Source organism: Bacillus rossius, chromosome 12, assembly GCF_032445375.1.
Source record: "Bacillus rossius redtenbacheri isolate Brsri chromosome 12, Brsri_v3, whole genome shotgun sequence".
NCBI classification, from domain to species: domain Eukaryota; kingdom Metazoa; phylum Arthropoda; class Insecta; order Phasmatodea; family Bacillidae; genus Bacillus; species Bacillus rossius.
In genome coordinates, this window is record NC_086339.1 from 46,761,287 (window position 1) to 46,786,752 (window position 25,466).

General features: G+C 38.9%; 1 protein-coding gene across 1 annotated transcript in view; it reads left to right on the plus strand.

Moving 5' to 3' along the window:
* The window catches only part of LOC134537976 (alpha-tocopherol transfer protein-like), a 57,313-nt gene that overhangs the window by 15,629 nt on the left and 16,218 nt on the right, over positions 1-25,466 (plus strand). Inside the window, exon 4 of the mRNA XM_063378995.1 lies at positions 839-1,088. Coding sequence (XP_063235065.1) covers positions 839-1,088 — 250 coding nt within the window. The remainder of the gene's footprint in view (positions 1-838; positions 1,089-25,466) is intronic.

Consider the following 25,466-nt stretch of genomic DNA (forward strand, 5'->3'; position numbering starts at 1 on the left):
ATATGGCCGCCAACAACAGCAAAATGCACAGGAGGTGCAACAAAATTTACCAAGTGCCAATCCACATTATGAACACCTAAAGAAACACTAAGCTTAAACAGGTGCATCATTTTCGCACAAAACACAAGTCCAATGGTTACTACTCAAAGTTATTTTCATCATTATCAAAACTTTAAACTCTACTGGCCATATCATAACAAATAATTACAACACCCATACTTAGCTCTCCAAAACACCTTGCCTTCTGTCAATCTCTCTCTCTCTCTAATGCCTCATGATGATGTTGGTGATGGTCCTGCTGCTCCATGCCTAACTGATCAAAATCCCGGGCTTATATACCCATTTCTCACCCCCCCTTCCCTCCTATTGCCCCTCTTATTTCTCGGGATTAATAGAGATAATTTTCGAATGTTCTAGAAAGATCTTCATACCAGTTCACATAATCGATAAACAACCAATTTCCGGGATTTATTCTTCTTCTTGCTAAATTCGGAGTTGGTAACACTGAATTCGATGTTGTGTAGGAATGAAGTCTCCACTTTGTCTATGGTATTTTGTTGAAAGTGCACTGTCTTCTGCCGCACACAGCCGTAGCTTATCTATGAGTCGTGACGTCACAAGAGGTCAATTTATTCCCACATGTCAACATAGAAGGTAAGCTTCTTCATGTCCTTAAATGTTTGGTGGTGAAAATTTAATTTTAACGTCTTGTGACCAGACACGGTCACAGGCTTCAACCAACTAACTTGTCAATGCCGGGTAGGAAAACCAGAACCGTGCCCCAGAGATGAATGACACTACACGCCCCACCACAGTGACCATCACGCTTTGTCGGCAGGCTGGCGGCGGCGCTGCCGCGGCTGACCCCCGCCGGCCACCGGGTGTTCGTGCACCGCCTGCTCGACGCGGACTCGCGCCGCTTCGACCTGCTGGCGCACAGCCGCCGCGTCTTCATGCTGGTGGACGTGCTGCTGCACACTGAGCCCGTGCTGGGCGCCGTTGTGGTGCTGGACCTGCACGCGAGCACGTGGGCGCACGTGCTGCGCGCGCCGCCGCCGCTGCTCAGGCGGCTGGCCGTCTGCTTCCAGGTCAGTGCGCTACACTCTGCACCTCCTCTCGGGCATCGACAACACTGCCACTGGGCCTTCTCAGACAGCTGCTCGGTGCTACAACAGGCAGAAAACTGATTTCAATAAAATAACTGTAGGCCATTTTGGAATTATTACGTCTCATCCGCCATCTTGAAAATCCGTAGTTATTTACCTAGAAATTCAGGAAAAATAAATTAATAATGTTAACACAATTAAAATGAAATTTTAATTTAAAAAATTGCAATAAAATCATGCAGTCCGTCCTTAGTAGATGTATATAGTTCATATGAGGACAGGGGCTGAGGGCTGGGGATCGGGGATCCGATCCTGCCACCTTAAGGCTTCGCTTCATCACCCATGTTGGATTATGTCACTTCCTTCGACCATGCACACACGAAAAAGTGTCCCGTTACGTTCATCAGCCATGTACGCATAAAAAAATTTCCCGTTACAGTAGTAGGATATAGCCGTTTCTGGGACAGGCGCGGGATCCAGGATCCAACCTTGACCTTGAACCCTGAACTTTGACCTTGAACTTGAACCGAGTCCTTGACCTTTGACCTTGACCTTTAACCTTGAACCTTGACCTTTAACTTTGACCTTGACCATAAAATTTGACCCTGACCTTTAAATTTGACCCTGACATTGAAATTCCACCCTGACCTTTAGCCTTGCGACCATCGATGTTGCCAACCTGATGACGTCATCTAATTCGTATGCTAATCCATATGCTAACCTAACCTAACGTAACCTAACCTAACCTAATCCATATGCTAATCTATGCAAACATAACCTAACCAAACCTAACCTAATCCATATGCTAAACTATGCTAACCTAACCTAACCTAACCTAATCCATATGCTAATCTATGCTAACCTAACCTAACCTAACCTAACCTAACCTAATCCATATGCTAATCTATGCTAACCTAACCTAACCTAACCTAACCTAACCTAACCTAATCCATATGCTAATCTATGCTAACCTAACCTAACCTAATCCATATGCTAACCTATGCTAACCTAACCTAACCTAACCTAACCCACGATATATATATATATCTTCTTTAAATTTATTATCCGATTTTAATAAAAAAAATTTAAAATTCAATTAATAAAATTTTAATAAAAAATATTTAAAAAAAACATACATTTACGACACGGAGCTCGGAGTCCTCGGTTCGAACCCGGTGAGGGCCAAAAAAAAAATTGGTGACCGATCCTTCCTCCACGGAAGTCACCTACAGACTAACCTACCACCACCAATAACAAGGTCAACTAGTATGATGTCATGTCCGCCATCTTGTCTTCGTCTGCTGGAAGCCATCATCTTGTTATCATCTGCTAGAGTGCGCTGACGCCATGTTAGTTGAATTCTCACCCGCTAGAGTGCAGTAATCATTTATTATTTATGTGTCACCCGCCATCTTGGAATTGTGTAATTATTTAGCTAGAAATTCGGGAAAAATTCCAAAATTCATTAAATAAACCACTCATCAATTTACATATTGATTCGGTCAGTTGCTGTCCCTGGTTCGATACTTGATCGATTCAATATAGTTTAATTTTATGTAAAAAAATAATAATTTCAATAAACCATGTTCAAAATTCTTAAAGAGACTTTAAATCCTATAAACCATCATGTCCGCCGTCTTGGAAATTCGTAATTATTTAGCTATAACTCGTGAAAAAGTTCAAAATTAAGTAAATAAAATACAATCAATATACTGATTAATTAGATCGACTAAGGTCATTGGTACGATTTAGGATAATGCAAAAAAAATTAAATATAACAACAATTCAACATAATAGTGGCAGGTTCGAGGAATTAAACACCGCAAGTTCTTTTACAAACATAATATTTATTACATAATTTCTATTATACTACAGGATCGATCACTTACGAAAGCTAGCAAATTTATAATCAATCATTTAGTTCCGCATCGGTGTGAAATGACTAATTCTCAGCTCCAATCGGTTTGTACTAGATAGGGTCCAACCAGAACCTTTACAGACATAGTCCTCCTCTTCTTTACAGAGTTTCTGGATACCGTTTTTAACAGTTTGCTTCACATCGTCAGAATTGTAAATTACTGCAGCCGATGTCTTGAATGCACACTTCCTCACTTCGTCTTCGAATGGATACGGCTTTCCATATATACAGTCCAACCACAAGTTATATTTTGATGGACCGTTTGTTGCTACATCATCAGTAAGCTGATTGATTATGTCCTCTCTGATATCATCAAGAAAAGTACAATTATCCTTCAACTCACCGAACGTATTTAGATAATAGTAGTCTTTCAACGTTCCACGAAATGCAGACTGCGCCAAGTAGAACCCATTATCATTCACTTGTAATGCACCGAGCACAGTATTAGGTTTATTTTCATGTCCAGACGTCATAACAATCGGTTGCTGCACATAGGTTTTCTTGCTTGTACGCTTACGAGTCTCCAATCTAAAGCGAGGAGTCGAAATTTCTACAGGTAGTTCTTCAGTAGACACACGGACTTTACCGTTGCATTTTTTCACATGCCGTCGCAAACTGTCAATACGTGTAAACCATTCATGACACTCATCACAGCGGAACTTTATGCGAGATGGATTCTTCTTGCATTTACTCCTCTCATGTCTTCGTGCTACATGAGAAAAAGTGAACGACATATCGCAGTAGCTGCAAGGATACCTTGCTGATGAAGACAAGCCTTTCAGACCCGATCCAGATACTGACGTTGCCGCAGTTGCGCCATCTCCAGGCATACTCTTATGAACATCAATGCATCGTTGTTGAATAGAAACCTTTACTTTCTGCCGAACAGCAGGACCTTTGCATGTCTTCATGTACGTTTTCATATTATCTTTTCTGGCAAACTGCTTATGGCATTTCTCACAAACAATCATTTTACGATAAAGGTTCTTGACACATTCTCTCTTTTCGTGTCGTCGAGCATTGCTGTTGTTTGTGAAAATCTTGTCACAGTAACAACACCGATGTCCGTTAGTTGTTGAATCACCAGCCATTGAAGTCTCCATCGAGGCTGAAACGAAGTTCGTCGTGTTTTCCTGTGAAGCCAGCACCACCGGCATTAAATTCTCTTCTGCTGGTGGTACCACGACTGTTGAAGTCTCCTCCAGTGTTGTCAGAGGCGTTGCCGTCGGGATCTGCTCCAACATCGTCGGCGCTGACGTTAGCGTTCCTATAGACGATGGTACATCCTCCATCAAGTTCGACGTTAAAGTCGGTAAAGATGCCATCGAGTTCACAAGAACAGGTAATTACGCGACTTATGCACCAGAAGAAACAAACTAGGTGATCCTTACACCGTAAACGTCAGTAACAAACTGAGCATCCTGCTGTCAAGGACTCGCTTATATACATGCACAGGATGGAATAATACGCTAGTCAAATCAAGAACCATCAACAATAATACTCGAGTCAAAACTACTTTAAAAATAGAAGCCCACTCAACGAAAAAGGCAGCATATTTGGAAGCAAATTCGACATATGAAATGGACACGCAATGCACGCACCTGCAGATTTCATCACAAAGTTAACATTTAAATTTCATTCAAGCGAAATAGCAAGCCAATGTCACATCATCATATTAACATCCTATTGGTCATACTATCCTAAAAATTTCACAGTATTATAAATCACACCAGTTATAGACGGACTTATGGTTTCTAACACACAACAAATCAGTCATTTTTCTTTAATAAATTAATATTTTAAAATGCAAAATATACATGGTAAACGAAGAACCAGGTACGTAAATATTTTATATACTTTATGCACACTGTAGACGCCAAGAGCTTGAAAGTACATATGTAAGAAAGATATTTAATAAAACTCATATTAAATTGTATATTTATTCCCATTAATACACATCAGATCAAAAAAAGTAGGTTTTATTATATAAACCTCGCATTTCTTAGTTCATGTTTCATTGAGGACGTATAAATTTTCAGCATTTCGCGAACCAAGTAGAAGTTTTAACCTATTCTTCAATCATTTGGATTGTCTCTCGATGAACAATTGGTCTCATGTGCTACGGCTTCCATCTTCTTTACATATTTGTTATTATTAGTCTTAAAATCCACGCATCCGTGTCACTATCACAGACGCAAAGTTATCATCATCATCATCGTAGCTGTCATCAATATTATCATGAGCTGCATAAATATCACTCATTTTATGATGTCGTTTCCGCATTTCAGTTGTCAGAGATTTACCACAATCTATGATCTTGTGAGCTTTACATTATTCTCTATTGTTTTGTTGACATGGTTAGTTACATTCTCGTTTTCTTTAAAAGCCTGTGTGTCCAGTTTTATTATTTAATCCTTCATCCCATCATCCCAAACACAATTAAATCATCGTAGTATACAGAAAAAAAAATCAACAAAGTTCTTTTCATTTAATCTTTGGAACCACATCATCCTTTCCACCTATAGTATAGTTTCTTGAGCCCAAGAGTCTTTCAATAAATACCATGCAGTGTTATTCAAGAGATGTGGTATACTTCTAGTTCTACATACAAATCCATCCTATCATTGATTTGTTGACACATTAGAAAAAAACCTTAAAGTTAATTTTAACGTGTTTTATTAAATTATCACTTCGGCTAAAAATAATTACCACACATAGTGTGTTATTACATTTCCTTCTTCATCTGCAATGCTAAGTTCCTTGATAATAAATCCATACTGACTAGAGAAGCCTTGGAGGTTTACACATTTCGTCATGGTGGTCGAGACGAGACTAAGCCGGTAATGTACTGTCAGGTCTTAGATAATAGACGACACAATCTACCTTTTTGCAGGATGTCTCGATTATGTCAGGAGCCTCCTCGTCACAATCACTGGTCCAGTGATGACCGAAGTTGCAGACCTCTAGTTGGAAGTAACCATCCTCGGTGACGTAGTGCACACGGCGGAATCCGGGCGTTACTTCCGCGTACTTTGCAGACGGATCGAACGGCATTTGCTTGAATTTGTAGCAGCAGCACTATACCCACACGACTATGTGTTGACTGCTGTGTCTAGGATGTTGACCTCAATTTATTCCGCTAGGACCACCTTCCAGTCCAGTCACATGTACCGTTGCTTCCGTTGTTGTCCCCCGCCTTGCTGGCGACCTCCAACATTCCAACACGGTGATCAACCATCCAAGCCCTAAGCATGCTAGCATTGTGTCTTGAGATCGGACCTGGACATCCAAGTTACATAGAGTACAATATACTCTGAAATACATAATAAAGAGAAAATTGATATAAATAACATTATACTTTGCTTAATAGTTCCAGAAGTAATGAACGCACTGCTTGACCAGTGACCGGTGTAACTAAATATTAAATATATTTTATTTTCCATTACCTTTCGTGGAATTTATTACTAATTCACTCTACGAAAAACAACTCAAGACAATATACCTGACCAACGAATTAAATACAGTACCGCTATGCCTTACATGAAAGTCTAATTATTCGATAATCTAAATAACCTATAAATCGTTCATGTACAAAGCCACACATACAGATCAATTTTTTCTATGGACCATGAGACCGAGTCATGACAATATCAGAAATATAGGCTAGTCATTTCAGGACCGCAGGACCTTCTTCGTCTTTAGATAATTACAGTCATTTAGACCATCATGAAATTTTTATACATACTAAAGGACCAAGCGACCTTGAAAAATATTTTAGTAACACCAAGAGGTTTTGAACTAGTAAATATTTAGTCACTACATATTTTACTACGCGCAATCAACAAAACGGAAGCACCATCAACGAAAAGGCAGCACAATCAAAAAAGTCAGCACATTTGTAAACACCATCAACAAAAAGGAAGCACATTTTGGAAGCACCATCAACGTAAAGGCAGCACATTTTGGAAGCACAATCAATAAAGGCAGCACATTTGGAAGCACCATCAACAAAAAGGCAGCACATTTGGAAGCACCATCAACAAAAAGGAAGCACAATTTGGAAGCACCATCAATGTAAAGGCAGCACATTTGGAAGCACCATCAAAAAAGGAAGCACATTTTGGAAGCACCATCAAAAAGGCAGCACATTTGGAAGCACCATCAACAAAAAGGAAGCACATTTTGGAAGCACCATCAAAAAGGCAGCACATTTGGGAAGCACAATCAATAAAGGCAGCACATTTGGAAGCACCATCAACAAAAAGGAAGCACATTTTGGAAGCACCATCAAAAAGGCAGCACATTTGGTAACACAAGTTACGAGAACTAAGTCTTAGTTAGAAATCAGAATGCAAGAAATAAAAACATTTAATTTTTACTTTTAATATTTAATTTATTTCTTAAGAATATACAAATAGAAGGAAAATAAGCCATTATTGTATGTAGCCAGCTTTCCTCAGTTATTCGATTATGAAGGATATTTCTTTTATGCACGAATAGTTTCCTGCACAAAGCGAACCATGTAGAAGTCTTAGCCGGTCAACCAATAAGTTTGGATCTTTCCACGATGTGTAATCAATCTCTTCTACCACCATCTCGCTTGCTTGTTTATTATAATTACTTTTAATATCACAATCGTCCCAGTGATCATAATAAGCGTTATCAGATTTATTTATTATAACACGTCGTTTCCATCGTTTCGGTCTCAGGACACCATTACATTCTTCGATCTTGTCAGCTTTAGGTGCTTCATCACAGTTTATGCTTTTGTCAACAGCCTCAGAGTCACTGTTACAATCACTGTAGAAGACATCTTCTTCACCCAGATTACCATATGAATTCGATATCGATGATGTCGAAGTGCCATTATCGTCTTCATGCTTCCTTTTTAGGAGTCCATCATTTTTACAAAGTAAGAAAGATCTAATTGAATTCGGCTGGAATGTATTCTCACTTTTCACGTTAAGGATTCTTCCATTGTCTTCATTCTTCCATAAATCATCATCGTCCTTCAATTTAAGTTCTTCGTCGAGATCGGAAGAGCCACGAACATAATCTCTCTCATGACAAGGAAAATTATTGTCGTAATGCAGATCACTATTCCTTAGTCTAGTAGATCCATCGTTGTACTCTGGCTTGTACGCAGGCTTAACATTACAAGTTCTGTCATTTCTTTTTAAGCTCTCTCTCCGCGTAAACGACTTGTTACATCGAACGCAACTTATCATATTGCGTAGTGGATTTTAAACACAGTCATTCTTCTGGTGTTGTCTTCCATTCTTTCTGAAGATAAATTCTTTGCTGCAAAACTTACACCTGTGTCCTTTCGATACAGCGACAGACACCGAATCAGGATTCATATTAGTTACTGTGACTAATGTTAGATACAAACAGACAGTTTTCCAATTGGAACCATTACTTAAATATAATTTTTTTAAATATTTCTTAAGCGAGAGTTAAGTTATCTCATGCAAAGGTACTTGTTGTAAGTAGTTCTGCTTTTCAACAACAGATGACACCACGTATTGCTTGCAGGTAAATAATATTTCTTTCTTTCATGCGGGATGCAGGATTCTCACTAATGATCGCAATAGAGGGATGGCATCGCTAGACTCCAAGGAGAAGGTAGTTTGTTCTTCCAGTTAGTGTTTCTCAGATTTCTCAGGGTATATATTATTATTTGACTGAATAATGATTTTTTTCTTTTAAATTCCACCTAATAAAAATAAAATAGAAGCACTCAGAGAAAACCATCAGGGATGATGTCGTTTATAAACATCATAAATTTCCAATTTTTTTTTTCAAAAAGATCTCGACGAAGAACTTAAATTGAAGGACGATGATGATTTATGGAAGAATGAAGACAATGGAAGAATCCTTAACGTGAAAAGTGAGAATACATTCCAGCCGAATTCAATTAGATCTTTCTTACTTTGTAAAAATGATGGACTCCTAAAAAGGAAGCATGAAGACGATAATGGCACTTCGACATCATCGATATCGAATTCATATGGTAATCTGGGTGAAGAAGATGTCTTCTACAGTGATTGTAACAGTGACTCTGAGGCTGTTGACAAAAGCATAGACTGTGATGAAGCACCTAAAGCTGACAAGATCGAAGAATGTAATGGTGTCCTGAGACCGAAACGATGGAAACGACGTGTTATAATAAATAAATCTGATAACGCTTATTATGATCACTGGGACGATTGTGATATTAAAAGTATTTATAATAAACAAGCAAGCGAGATGGTGGTAGAAGAGATTGATTACACATCGTGGAAAGATCCAAACTTATTGGTTGACCGGCTAAGACTTCTACATGGTTCGCTTTGTGCAGGAAACTATTCGTGCATAAAAGAAATATCCTTCATAATCGAATAACTGAGGAAAGCTGGCTACATACAATAATGGCTTATTTTCCTTCTATTTGTATATTCTTAAGAAATAAATTAAATATTAAAAGTAAAAATTAAATGTTTTTATTTCTTGCATTCTGATTTCTAACTAAGACTTAGTTCTCGTAACTTGTGTTACCAAATGTGCTGCCTTTTTGATGGTGCTTCCAAAATGTGCTTCCTTTTTGTTGATGGTGCTTCCAAATGTGCTGCCTTTATTGATTGTGCTTCCCAAATGTGCTGCCTTTTTGATGGTGCTTCCAAAATGTGCTTCCTTTTTGTTGATGGTGCTTCCAAATGTGCTGCCTTTTTGATGGTGCTTCCAAAATGTGCTTCCTTTTTTGATGGTGCTTCCAAATGTGCTGCCTTTACGTTGATGGTGCTTCCAAATTGTGCTTCCTTTTCGTTGATGGTGCTTCCAAATGTGCTGCCTTTTTGTTGATGGTGCTTCCAAATGTGCTGCCTTTATTGATTGTGCTTCCAAAATGTGCTGCCTTTACGTTGATGGTGCTTCCAAAATGTGCTTCCTTTTTGTTGATGGTGTTTACAAATGTGCTGACTTTATTGATTGTGCTGCCTTTTCGTTGATGGTGCTTCCGTTTTGTTGATTGCGCGTAGTAAAATATGTAGTGACTGAATATTTACTAGTTCAAAACCTCTTGGTGTTACTAAAATATTTTTCAAGGTCGCTTGGTCCTTTAGTATGTATAAAAATTTCATGATGGTCTAAATGACTGTAATTATCTAAAGACGAAGAAGGTCCTGCGGTCCTGAAATGACTAGCCTATACTTCTGATATTGTCATGACTCGGTCTCATGGTCCATAGAAAAAATTGATCTGTATGTGTGGCTTTGTACATGAACGATTTATAGGTTATTTAGATTATCGAATAATTAGACTTTCATGTAAGGCATAGCGGTACTGTATTTAATTCGTTGGTCAGGTATATTGTCTTGAGTTGTTTTTCGTAGAGTGAATTATTAATAAATTCCACGAAAGGTAATGGAAAATAAAATATATTTAATATTTAGTTACACCGGTCACTGGTCAAGCAGTGCGTTCATTACTTCTGGAACTATTAAGCAAAGTATAATGTTATTTATATCAATTTTCTCTTTATTATGTATTTCAGAGTATATTGTACTCTATGTAACTTGGATGTCCAGGTCCGATCTCAAGACACAATGCTAGCATGCTTAGGGCTTGGATGGTTGATCACCGTGTTGGAATGTTGGAGGTCGCCAGCAAGGCGGGGGACAACAACGGAAGCAACGGTACATGTGACTGGACTGGAAGGTTGTCCTAGCGGAATAAATTGAGGTTAACACCCTAGACACAGCAGTCAACACATAGTCGTGTGGGTATAGTGCTGCTGCTACAAATTCAAGCAAATGCCGTTCGATCCGTCTGCAAAGTACGCGGAAGTAACGCCCGGATTCCGCCGTGTGCACTACGTCACCGAGGATGGTTACTTCCAACTAGAGGTCTGCAACTTCGGTCATCACTGGACCAGTGATTGTGACGAGGAGGCTCCTGACATAATAGAGACATCCTGCAAAAAGGTAGATTGTGTCGTCTATTATCTAAGACCTGACAGTACATTACCGGCTTAGTCTCGTCTCGACCACCATGACGAAATGTGTAAACCTCCAAGGCTTCTCTAGTCAGTATGGATTTATTATCAAGGAACTTAGCATTGCAGATGAAGAAGGAAATGTAATAACACACTATGTGTGGTAATTATTTTTAGCCGAAGTGATAATTTAATAAAACACGTTAAAATTAACTTTAAGGTTTTTTTCTAATGTGTCAACAAATCAATGATATGATGGATTTGTATGTAGAACTAGAAGTATACCACATCTCTTGAAGAACACTGCATGGTATTTATTGAAAGACTCTTGGGCTCAAGAAACTATACTATAGGTGGAAAGGATGATGTGGTTCCTAAGATTAAATGAAAAGAACTTTGTTGATTTTTTTTTCTGTATACTACGATGATTTAATTGTGTTTGGGATGATGGGATGAAGGATTAAATAATAAAACTGGACACACAGGCTTTTAAAGAAAACGAGAATGTAACTAACCATGTCTACAAAACAAAGAGAATAATGTGAAGCTCACAAGATCATAGATTGTGGTAAATCTCTGACAACTGAAATGCGGAAACGATATCATAAAATGAGTGATATTGATGCAGCTCATGATAATATTGATGACAGCTACGATGATGATGATGATAACTTTGCGTCTGTGATAGTGACACGGATGCGTGGATTTTAAGACTAATAATAACAAATATGTAAAGAAGATGGAAGCCGTAGCACATGAGACCAATTGTTCATCGAGAGACAATCCAAATGATTGAAGAATAGGTTAAAACTTCTACTTGGTTCGCGAAATGCTGAAAATTTATACGTCCTCAATGAAACATGAACTAAGAAATGCGAGGTTTCTATAATAAAACATACTTTTTTTGATCTGATGTGTATTAATGGGAATAAATATACAATTTAATATGAGTTTTATTAAATATCTTTCTTACATATGTACTTTCAAGCTCTTGGCGTCTACAGTGTGCATAAAGTATATAAAATATTTACGTACCTGGTTCTTCGTTTACCATGTATATTTTGCATTTTAAAATATTAATTTATTAAAGAAAAATGACTGATTTGTTGTGTGTTAGAAACCATAAGTCCGTCTATAACTGGTGTGATTTATAATACTGTGAAATTTTTAGGATAGTATGACCAATAGGATGTTAATATGATGATGTGACATTGGCTTGCTATTTCGCTTGAATGAAATTTAAATGTTAACTTTGTGATGAAATCTGCAGGTGCGTGCATTGCGTGTCCATTTCATATGTCGAATTTGCTTCCAAATATGCTGCCTTTTTCGTTGAGTGGGCTTCTATTTTTAAAGTAGTTTTGACTCGAGTATTATTGTTGATGGTTCTTGGTTTGACTAGCGTATTATTCCATCCTGTGCATGTATATAAGCGAGTCCTTGACAGCAGCATGCTCAGTTTGTTACTGACGTTATCGGTGTAAGGATCACCTAGTTTGTTTCTTCTGGTGCATAAGTCGCGTAATTACCTGTTCTTGTGAACTCGATGGCATCTTTACCGACTTTAACGTCGAACTTGATGGAGGATGTACCATCGTCTATAGGAACGCTAACGTCAGCGCCGACGATGTTGGAGCAGATCCCGACGGCAACGCCACTGACAACACTGGAGGAGACTTCAACAGTCGTGGTACCACCAGCAGAAGAGAATTTAATGCCGGTGGTGCTGGCTTCACAGGAAAACACGACGAACTTCGTTTCAGCCTCGATGGAGACTTCAATGGCTGGTGATTCAACAACTAACGGACATCGGTGTTGTTACTGTGACAAGATTTTCACAAACAACAGCAATGCTCGACGACACGAAAAGAGAGAATGTGTCAAGAACCTTTATCGTAAAATGATTGTTTGTGAGAAATGCCATAAGCAGTTTGCCAGAAAAGATAATATGAAAACGTACATGAAGACATGCAAAGGTCCTGCTGTTCGGCAGAAAGTAAAGGTTTCTATTCAACAACGATGCATTGATGTTCATAAGAGTATGCCTGGAGATGGCGCAACTGCGGCAACGTCAGTATCTGGATCGGGTCTGAAAGGCTTGTCTTCATCAGCAAGGTATCCTTGCAGCTACTGCGATATGTCGTTCACTTTTTCTCATGTAGCACGAAGACATGAGAGGAGTAAATGCAAGAAGAATCCATCTCGCATAAAGTTCCGCTGTGATGAGTGTCATGAATGGTTTACACGTATTGACAGTTTGCGACGGCATGTGAAAAAATGCAACGGTAAAGTCCGTGTGTCTACTGAAGAACTACCTGTAGAAATTTCGACTCCTCGCTTTAGATTGGAGACTCGTAAGCGTACAAGCAAGAAAACAGATGCCCAGCAACCGATTGTTATGACGTCTGAACATGGAACTAAACCTAAGACTGTGTTCGGAGCATTACAAGTGAATGATAATGGGTTCTACTTGGCGCAGTCTGCATTTCGTGGAACTTTGAAAGACTACTATTATCTAATACGTTCGGTGAGTCGAAGGATATTTGTAATTTTCTTGACGATATCAGACAGAAGATAATCAATCAGCTTACTGATGATGTAGCAACAAACGGACCTTTGAAATATAACTTGTGGTTGGACTGTATATATGGAAAGCCATATCCGTTCGATGACAAAGTGAAGAAGTGTGTATTCAAGACATCGGCTGCAGTAATTTACAGTTCTAACGATAAGCAAACTGTTAAAAACGGTATCCAGAAACTCTGTAAAGAAGAGGTGGACTATGTCTGTAAAGGTTCTGGCTGTTCTCTGTCTAGTATAAACCGATTGGAGCTAAGAATTAGTCATTTCACACCGCTGCGGAACTAAATGATTATAAGATTGCTGGCTTTCGTAAGTGATCCTGTAGTAGAATAGAAATTATGTAATAAATATTATGTTTGTAAAAGAACTTGCGGTGTTTAATTCCTCGAACCTTTTACTATTATGTTAAATTGATGTTATATTTAATTTTTTTTCATCATCCTAGATCGTACCAATGACCTTAGTCGATCTAATTAATCAGTATATTGATTGTATTTTATTTACTTAATTTTGAACTTTTTCACGAGTTATAGCTAAATAATTACGAATTTCCAAGACGGCGGACATGATGGTTTATAGGATTTAAAGTCTCTTTAAGAATTTTGAACATGGTTTATTGAAATTATTATTTTTTTACATAAAATTAAACTATATTGAATCGATCAAGTATCGAACCAGGGACAGCAACTGACCGAATCAATATGTAAATTGATGAGTGGTTTATTTAATGAATTTTGGAATTTTTCCCGAATTTCTAGCTAAATAATTACACAATTCCAAGATGGCGGGTGACACATAAATAATAAATGATTACTGCACTCTAGCGGGTGAGAATTCAACTAACATGGCGTCAGCGCACTCTAGCAGATGATAACAAGATGATGGCTTCCAGCAGACGAAGACAAGATGGCGGACATGACATCATACTAGTTGACCTTGTTATTGGTGGTGGTAGGTTAGTCTGTAGGTGACTTCCGTGGAGGAAGGATCGGTCACCAATTTTTTTTTTGGCCCTCACCGGGTTCGAACCGAGGACTCCGAGCTCCGTGTCGTAAATGTATGTTTTTTTTTAATATTTTTTATTAAAATTTTATTAATTGAATTTTAAATTTTTTTTATTAAAATCGGATAATAAATTTAAAGAAGATATATATATATCGTGGGTTAGGTTAGGTTAGGTTAGGTTAGCATAGGTTAGCATATGGATTAGGTTAGGTTAGGTTAGCATAGATTAGCATATGGATTAGGTTAGGTTAGGTTAGGTTAGGTTAGGTTAGGTTAGCATAGATTAGCATATGGATTAGGTTAGGTTAGGTTAGGTTAGCATAGATTAGCATATGGATTAGGTTAGGTTAGGTTAGGTTAGGTTAGGTTAGGTTAGGTTAGGTTAGCATAGTTTAGCATATGGATTAGGTTAGGTTAGGTTAGGTTAGGTTAGCATATGGATTAGCATACGAATTAGATGACGTCATCAGGTTGGCAACATCGATGGTCGCAAGGCTAAAGGTCAGGGTGGAATTTCAATGTCAGGGTCAAATTTCAAGGTCAAGGTCAAATTTTAAGGTCAAGGTTCAAGGTCAAAGGTCAAGGACTCGGTTCAAGGTCAAGGTCAAAGTTCAGGGTTCAAGGTCAAGGTTGGATCCTGTATCCTGCGCCTGTCCCAGAAACGGCTATATCCTACTACTGTAACGGGACATTTTTTCGTGCGTACATGGCTGATGAACGTAACGGGACACTTTTTCGTGTGTGCATGGTCGAAGGAAGTGACATAATCCAACATGGGTGATGAAGCGAAGCCTTAAGGTGGCTGGATCGGATCCCCGATCCCCAGCCCTCAGCCCCTGTCCTCATATGAACTATATACATCTACTGTCCTCCACAGAAGCCAATGACAGACTGACCTCACGTCACCAATACCAAGGTATGTAAATATATATCTCCAGCTAGTATGACGTCACGGTCGCCATCTTGTTTTCATCTGCTAGATGCCACCGTTTGGGATCTGACATGTGGTTTTCGTGTGCTAGAGGGCGCCACCATTATGTTAGTTTAATTTTTCACCCGCATAGAGAAGAGTATATATTAAGTGCCAACGTGCCCGCCATTATTGTCGGCTATCTTAGTTGCCATCTTGGAAAACTGTAGTTATAAAGTTACAAATTCAGGGGGGGAAAATCCAAAATTCCGCGATAAAATCAGCATATAATTAATTGATTGATTCGATATATTACAGTGCTTGGTTATATTCTTTCTTGATCCAAAAAGTTTAGTTATAAATAAACTATTATTTAAAAAATATGGTGAAAATTCCTTAAAGCATATTAAATTTATATTCTATCAGCCTCCAGTAAGCAGATTATGACATATTGGCCCTCATTTTGAAAATCCACAATAATTTACCTAGCAATTCAGAAAATATTCCAAAAAATTATCACGGAAATCTCTTATTAATTTACTCATTTATGCTATGTTATCCTTCCTCGGTTCAATACTTGGTCAATGCAAAAAATTAAACTAATAAAAATCGTATTAAAAATCACTTCAATTTGCAATAAAACGAACCTTTTCAAGAAACAAAACAAAAAATTACAAACATAAAATTAATTACATAAATCCTACACTACTACAGGAACACTAGCTAAAGTTAGCAAACAAAAAAAATAAAAAAACACTTGGTTCTGCATTGGCTTCAAGTGACTAATTCTTAGTTCCAATCGGTTTACTGAAGACAGAGACCAGCCAGATCCTTTACCTACATTGTTTTTTTTTTGGGACAGAGTTTCTCGATACTGATTTTACCAGACTGCTTCACCTCGTGGGAATATTAAATGGGAGTATTAACTGCCTTCAACGCACAATTTTTCACTTTTTCCTCGAACGGTCTTGGTTTTCCATATACACAGTCCAACCACAAATTTTATTTTTAAGATCCGTACATAGATACTTCATCTGTTTAGCTCTTTGATTATGTTCTGCTTGATATCATCAAGAAAAGTACAAATGTCTTTTGACTCAGTAAATGTATTTAGATAATAGTATCTAATAATATTTCAACCCATGCAGTCTCTTAAACAAAAAGCGGCTAAGTCTAAGACAACTGGAGCCAAAGACTGTTGGAGCCTAAGACTGTTGGAGTCAATGAATGTTGGTGCTAAAGAACATTTGGAGCCAAATACTTTTGAAGCCATTGAATTTCGTAGCGGAAGACTATTGGAGCAAAATACTTTTTGTTGCCAAAGACTTTTGGAGGCATTGATGCTATTGTAAATTGACTATGGCATCCTAGTGAGTTGAATGTTGGTGAAAATGTACATCCTTTTCGTTAAATGTACGTACTCAAGCCTGTATTATCGTTTCCTACTGATGAGATTGTATCCCTGCGACGAGTTTGTATCCTTGCAACGAGATGGAATCTCTCTGATGAAATCGTATTACACCAAGTTGGATTTGCGTCCAAATGTGCTTCCATTTAGTCAAATGCGTGTCCGGTGTGTGTATATTGTGTGTCCATTGCGTGTTTACTTGTGTCAATTGCTAGTCATGTGTGTGTGCTATGTGTATTGCGTTACTATTGCACGTCCTTTTCTTTTGTTTAATGTGTGCCGTTTTGTTTATTGTGCTTCTTTTTAATTTTATTTTGAATCGTGTATTAATTCAAATGGTTCGTGTTTTGACTTCCATTATTACGGCGGCAACGAGTATACAAGCTAGTCTCAGACGATGTGACTCTCAGAATTTAACTGGCTACGGCGGTGTAAGGATCACATAGTTTGTCTCTTGTGGTGCACAAATCGCATAATTACCTATTTTTTAAGATGTTGATGGAATCTTTACCATATTTTAAGTCGAACTCGATGAAAGGTGTATCATAGTCTATGGGAACCCTGACGACAGCGACGAAGACGGTGAAGCAGATCCCGTTGGCAATCTCGACGACAATCACGAAGATCTTGATGGAAGCTGTAGCATCTACTGAAAATATTTCGTCAGTGACGACGCAGAACCCGATGGAATGCGTATCATCATCACCAACAACACCAGAGAAGACTTCAACAGGCGTGGTACCACCAGCAGAAGAGAATTTAATTACTGCATCGCTGGCTGCAGATGAAACCTCGGTGATTGACGTTTTGTCATCGATGGTGACTTCAATGGTTGGTGATTCGTCAGCAAATAGTGAGCATCGATGCCCTTGCTGTAAAAAGATTTTCTCAAACAATATTAATGCTTGACGACACAAGAAGAGAGAATGTGCTAAGAAACAACCTCGCAAAATTTTGCTGTAAAAAAGGTCGCAAGCAATTTACAATAAGTGATAAGTTGAAAAGACACTTGAAGACACGCAAAGTTCCTGCTGCCCAGCAGAAAATATAGGTTTCGCTTAAGAGAACACCAGGAATTGGTACTCCATCAGTTATATCATCATCTGGTTTGATCCTGTAAAGTTCGTATTTATCAACTTGGCATCCTTGCAGCTATTATTATATGTCGTTCGCATTTTCCCATGATGCAGGAAGACATGAAAGGAACAAATGTGTGAAGAGTCCTTCTAGTATGAATTTTCGCTGCGATGAGTGCCATGTTTGGTTCACACGTATTGACAGTTTGACAGTTTGCGTCGAAATGCGAAAAAAAAATGTAAAGGTAAACTACCAGCAAACATTTTGACTCCTCGCTTTACATTGAAGACTCCTCTGGGTTCAAGCACAAAAACAGATATTCAGCAAACATTGCGTAAATGCCTGCAGATGAATCTAAACCTAACCCTGTGCTTAGTGCATTAAAGATAAATGCTATTTAATTCTAATTGCAAAAATCTACATTTCATGGAACGTTGTAAAATTATTATATACTATTATCTTAATACATTTTTTGAGTCCAAAGACATTTGTACTTTTCTTGATGAAATCAAGCAGAACATAATCAAACAGCTACCAGATGAAGTATCAACGTACGGATCTTAAAAATATAATTTGTGGTTGGACTGTGTATGTGTCAAACAATGACCATTCTAGGAAAAAGTGAAGAAGTGTGCGTTAAAGACAGTTAATACTCCAATTTAATATTCATACGATGTGAAGCACTCTGTTAAACTCAGTATCGAGAGACTCTGTCGCCAAAAAAAAAAAAATAGGTAGGTAAAGGATCTGGCTGGTCTCTGTCTTAGGTAAACCAATTGGAGCTAAGAATTAGTCACTCCAAGCTAATGCAGAACTAAATATTTTTTATTTTGCTAATTTTAGCTAGTGTTCCTGTAGTAGTGCAGGATTTATGTAATAAATTTTATGTTTGTAATTTGTTGTTTTCTTTCTTTAACATGTAACTTTGATTGTAAATTAAAGTGATATTTAATTCCATTTATATTTTTTGCATTGACCAAGGATTGAACCGAGGAAGAATAACATGGAATTAATTAGTAAATTAATGAGAGATATTTTTGATAATTTTGGGAATATTTTCCGAATTGCTAGGTCAATTATTATGGATTTCCAAGATGGCGGCCAATATATCATCATTTACTTACTGGAGACTGGTAGACTATAAATCTAAGCTGCTTTTAGGACTTTCCCTCATATTTTATTAAATAATATTTTTTTTACTTATAATTACCTTTGTGGATCGAGCAAGAATAGAACCAAGCACATCAATAGATCGAATCAATCAATTAATTATTTGCTGATCTTATTGATGATTTTTTTTTACTTTTACCTGAATTTTTAGCTTAATAACTACAGTTTTTCAAGATAGCCACTAAGATAGCCGACAATATGGCAGCCGCGTTGGCACTAAATATGTACCTACTTCACTCTATGCGGGTGAAAATTAAACTAACATACTGATAGCGCCCTCTAGCTCACGAAAACAATAGGTTAGATCCAAGATGGTGGCCTCTAGCAGATGAAAACAGGATGGCGGCCGTTGCGTCAAACTAGCTGGCGATATATAAACCTTGGCATTGGTGACGGGAGGTCAGTCTGCCAGTGGCTTCCGTGGAGGACGGATCTGTCGCCATTTTTTTTTTTGCTCTCTCCGATTTCGAATCGCGGACGCCCTGATTTGATAGCAATTTTTTAAATTAAAATTTTATTGTAATGGTTTTTGATTTGTTAATATTTTTTTTCTAACTAAATAACTACGGATTTACAAGATGGCGGATGAGACGACATAAATCAAAAATGGTATTAAATATTTTATTAAATTTTATGAAAATAATTTTTTATTACTTTTCCAGGAATTTCTAGCATAAAAAATACGGATTTTCAAGATGGCGGCCCTAAAGAAAAGTGCAACAGTAAAGTCATAATTCAAAATTGCGGCCATGACAATTAATGGTCGAGGTCAGTGCGGCTAGCTCATGTGGAATTTAAGCGACTTTGAGGAATTTTCAATCCTTTCCCATTTTTCGTGAATAAAACGGGAAATTTTCCCTCAAAACGGGAAGTTTTCCCTCGAAATGGTTAACCTTTGTTTAGTTTTATTGTGAAGATTTTTGGCAATTTTTTTCTTAAAACAATTGGGAATTTTGGCGGATTATGGCGGATTTTGAGCAAATTTTGAGGAATTTTGAATATGTTTGGAAAATTTGGGCAAATGTTGATGGTTATGTTCAAGATCAAGGTCATGAAGATGGACACCGTGACGTCAAATCCAAATTGGCGGTCGGCTCCTCGGCTCCTCCACCTGGCTCCTGTTGCCGGACCGGCTGTTATATACTACTGTAGAACCTCTCATCCACCACAGTGCCATGATGCCATCCGGGGGGGTTCGGCAAGGGAGGACAGAGTCCAGTAACATCAGACATCCTTCACGTGACCAGGAATGTCCTGAGGAGGAGGCCTGCAGACCCGCTCTGCTCTGCCGTGCTGATATACCCCGCCACGGGCCGACTGCAGCTGTCTGGCCCAGCCAGCCCCCCATAGGGGCCGAGTCCTTTATCCTGGAGGAGATGCGCTCCTTGCCATCGCGAGGAGGGGGCTTTCCCCCTCCGTCGTCCAGGGAGTTGAACCAGTTGGGGCCAGCAGGAAAGGGCGGAGGCTATCCCGAATCTACGGAAGCGCACCGTAACGAGTCATATTTACGGTCGGATGTCTCACCAACGTCTAACACGTGATTTGTTTTAATAAAAAAAAATAGTGAGTGAGATCTGTGAAACATCTAACCTCGGTAACGTTCAAATTCATGTTGTCTAATGTGGCAAATACTCACAATACGAAACTCACACATACAGTAAAATTAAACATAGAAACCTTTAAACTAATGCCGAGCGTGATAAATGTGCGCACATCATGTGTTGCCAACTAAATTTTTTGGACGCGAATCACATGTAGTATCCGCATCCGCCGCTAATTTTTCTTTTCTGCAGCGGCTACGTCAGATATCGGATCAGTCCATTTGCAAACTGAAATTTTAAACTATTTAATGAAAAGGCTTGCAATGAAAGTGAAAAAGACTTGAATAAATGCCAAAACCTGTCTTTGGACCTGATTTTCGACCAGGAATTTTATTAAAATACTGATTGTCTTGTTAAAACTCACAAAATAATTAATACTGGCTTTAGTATGTAAAGAAGTGTATTGTCTTCCGGGGTGAATTATTTTCTGACCACTCTTAACAGGAAAGGGAATACCGGGCAAAGAGAGATAATAGGTTCAAATTGGACTGCACATATTGAATGGCTTCTCTGAACCGAGGGTTTCGTTGTAGGCCTGCCTGGTCTAGGAACAGAGTTAGTTTCTTAAGTATCTGTTAAGGAGATATCGCTGAATCATTAGCCTTGGATGTCTCTGGTGTGTCATTTGTGTTAAGAGCTTCGTTTACCCCGCTGGAGGTAGTTTGTTGCATTTTATAAGAAATCCCATTCCCATTAGTAGGTATATAAAGTATGTATGAGGGCACCGGAGGACGGAGGGGGATTAATCTCTTCCTTCGACCATGCACACACGAAAAAGTGTCCCGTTACGTTCATCAGCCATGTACGCAAAAAGAAATTGTCCCGTTACAGTAGATGGAAATAGCCGGTTCTGGGACAGGCGCAGGATCCAGGATCCGACCTTGAAATTTAACTATGACCTTGAACTTAACTATGACCTTAAACATTGACTTTGACCTAGAACATTGACCTTGAACATTGACCTTGACCTTTGACCTTGAACATTGACCTTGAACATTTACCTTGACCTTTAACCTTTAACTATGACCTTGACCTTTAACTATGACCTTGAACATTGACTTTGACCTTGAACATTGACTTTGACCTTGAACATTGACTTTGACCTTTGACCTTGAACATTGACTTTGACCTTGAACATTGACCTTGACATTTGACCTTGAACATTGACCTTGACCTTTGACCTTGACCTTTAACCTTTAACTATGGCCTTGACCTTTAACTATGACCTTGAACATTGACTTTGACCTTGAACATTGTCCTTGACCTTGACCTTTGACCTTGATCTTAATATTTGACCTTGACCTTGACATTTGACCTTGACCTTGACATTTAACTTTGACCTTGACCTTAAAATTTGACCTTGAACATTGACCTTGACCTTGAAATTTGGCCCTGACATTGAAATTTGGCCCTGACATTGAAATTCGACCCTAACCTTTAGCCTTGCGACCCTCGATGTTGCCAACCTGATGACATCATCTAATCCATATGATATCCATATGCTAACCTAACCTAACCTAACCTAACCTAACCTAACCTAATCCATATGCCAATCTATGCTAACCTAACCTAACCTAACCCATGCCAATCTATGCTAATCCATGCTAATCCATGCTAATCCATCCGCCATTTTGTATTTCTAGAAATTTCCACCAACTTCGAATCGTGACGTCACCGTTGCACTTTTCGTCACGGCCGCCATCTTGGATTCGAATTTTTTTTGAACTTCAACTTTTCGAAATTTGATGTAAACATCAGCTGCCATCTTTTGCCTTCCTTAATGCATACCTAAGGCACCACATTTGAAATTAAAATTATTATACAGCCGTCATCTTTAATTCCAGCACAGACTACCAGATAGCACCAAATTCAAAAATTAGTTGTCAGAGACGCCGCCATCTTGGTTCTCAAGTTGGCTGGTAGATGTCGCTAGTATCGCGCGCCAAATTCAAAATTAGTTGCCAGAGGTGCCGCCATCTTGGTTCTCAATTTGGCTGGTAGATGACGCCACCACCGCCATAGTTTAGTTCATATAATCGATACCAGATGACGCCACCGTCACCATCTTTAATTCCTAGTGTTGCTACCAGAGTGTGCCACCGTCGCCATCTTTAATTCTTAAAGTTACCGCCGGAGCGCACCACCGTCGCCATCTTTAATTCTTAAATTTACTGTCGGATGGCGCCAAGTGTTATGTAGTCAGTCTAGACAGTCGAGACAAGTCGGAGGACAAGACGAGACAAGTCGGTAGCCTGCACTCACCAAGTTCACTGTTAACGTCACTGCCACCCGGGTATCTGACGAGTCCTAATTAATACACTCGTACACATCCTACCTCTATGATTTCTACAAACAGACTGATTGTCTGCATATAATTACATTTTACCATTCTCTAAGACATTTATAAGTATCTTTACCTTGGGGGGATATAAGTTATAACAATTAAAAAATAAGTAATATGTAGGTAAAATCTTATTTATTAAATTAAGAACATAAACTGAAACAGAAACTATACAACAAAAACAGAAACTATACAACGAAAAAGAAACTATACGACAAAAACGGAAACTATTAAACAAAACAAAACAGAAACTATACACCAAAAATGGAAACTATACACCAAAAATGGAAACTATACAACAAAATGAAAACCATAAAACAAAAAAATGGAAACTATACGACGAATGGAAACAGAAACCAAACTACCAAACTATTTACAACAAAAACTATTTTACAGAAAAAAAATTATTCGTCGCCTCCGATATAACCGTGGGGGACTGTGCGGATAACGTCTTCACAGATTAAACGTTTGTCATCTTCCCACGTTATGGCTAGCTTATTGCTGTATTCGCTATACAGCACATGCTTTCTCGACCTTATGGCTCTAACACCTGCCCTCCTTGTGCGGTGGTCTTGCAGGGCATCCAGGTAATCACCGAATGTGATGTGGTTTTTGACCACACAACGCTGGATGCCCTTAGCCTTCTTCTCAACCTTACCACCGCACATGTATGCATAGAGTTTGGCCCGCAGACTGACAAACTCGCTCATTACTTCTCCCCCACATTCATCTTTGAATTTGCCAACAACTTTCTTGTTGATGAGGGAGAAGCATGGGTGGTCAGGAGGGTAGCAGCTGGTGTCGAATTCAGACATGAACTTAGGGTCGGCTCTTAGATCATGGTAGAAGTCCTGTGTTTGAATCTCATACACAAAGCTGTCTGTATCCATATATACCAGATGAATATTTTCCTGATATTTTTGTTTCATAGTATTATAGTGGAAGTCGTACATGAGTGTTTTTGATAGATCAAGTACTGCGAGTCCGGCATAAATCGGCTTGTCGAAAATTATGGTCTCATGGTTCAGGTGGACAAGAGACAAGTTTGGCTCATACGTCGTGCGGTCCTTGAAGGACGGACGACACACCAACTTCTTAAATCTCTTCTCAGAACACACCAACTCCATTTTGAGCCTCCGCCTCTTGTTTTCCATCAGTTTACCAAATGTAGAGTTCACAGCGAGCTTGAAGAACTCCTTTTCATTCTCGTTGGCTGCTGCTTTGCACTTGTTGGTATTCAGCCGAATATAAGGCTCCAACCATGCTGACTGCTCAAACTGTAGGACTCGGTGTATCTTAGTCACTCTAAGCCAATTCGATACTGCTTGCTGTAGGTTTTTGTAGTGAACGATGTAATGCTCTTTATTTTCCAGCGTTGTCAAAAACTTTGATTGCTTTGAGCCGGACGGACACTGATTTACTGGAATAAATGGCAGGTCTTTGTGACTTTCGTGGAGTTCTTGAGGATACTCCACGTCACACTCAATAATGTAGCCTGTAGGAGAATCATCTGGGACAGACATGACATCAATGGATGTGTCTGCCCATTGGAAATGACGAATTGGAAGCGGCAGAGACATCGCCCACCCGTACAAGTTGTTTGCATCAATGTACTCCAGGAATGTGGACGGCTTGGATGCATCATATGTCTCAGGTATGTAGGAGTTATTGGCTACGCAATGACGTTTAATGCTTTGCGCTACTCCTCCCCTAATACCTGCTTCCACAAACATATACATGTCATAATCTGTGAGAAGCTCTAGCTGCACACCTGTGGTACGAAGCATCGCATCGAAAGCGAACCCAGGACAAGAAATGTAGTGAGACGGATCTAAACTATATGTCTCCAAACATATGGAACGGAAATTTTCAAATACGTCCGCCAAAATCAGGACATCCGTCTTTAGGTACAAGTCAGCGTACTCCCCCAAAGTAGCACACTGAAACTTATCCCAGACTTTCACTGCATGAGCGTACTCCGCCTCGGAAATACCGGAATCAGTAAGACTGTTGTAGAACTCAACGATAGGCGGTAGACTAGTATCATCTAGTCGAGCAAAAGAATCGACAAAATTATACGGGAAGACTCCCTTGCGAGTAACCAACTCCAACTCATCAGGCGCGAAAAACTCAGCAGTACTGACAAACTTGTCTGCAGGCAAGAACTCGGCGAGCGAAGCAAGACCCCGACTCATGAAACGGAACGTATCGACAAACTGAATGCTGAACTTATCATGCAACTTCTTGGAAAAAGTTATCAGCTTCTCCTCTGAATTCGGGATTATGAAGATGTCTTTACTGTCGTAACCCAACTTCCTGATAATAAAGTTCTGGTCGTATGCCAGGTTGTGGAAGAACACAATCATCTTTTTCGG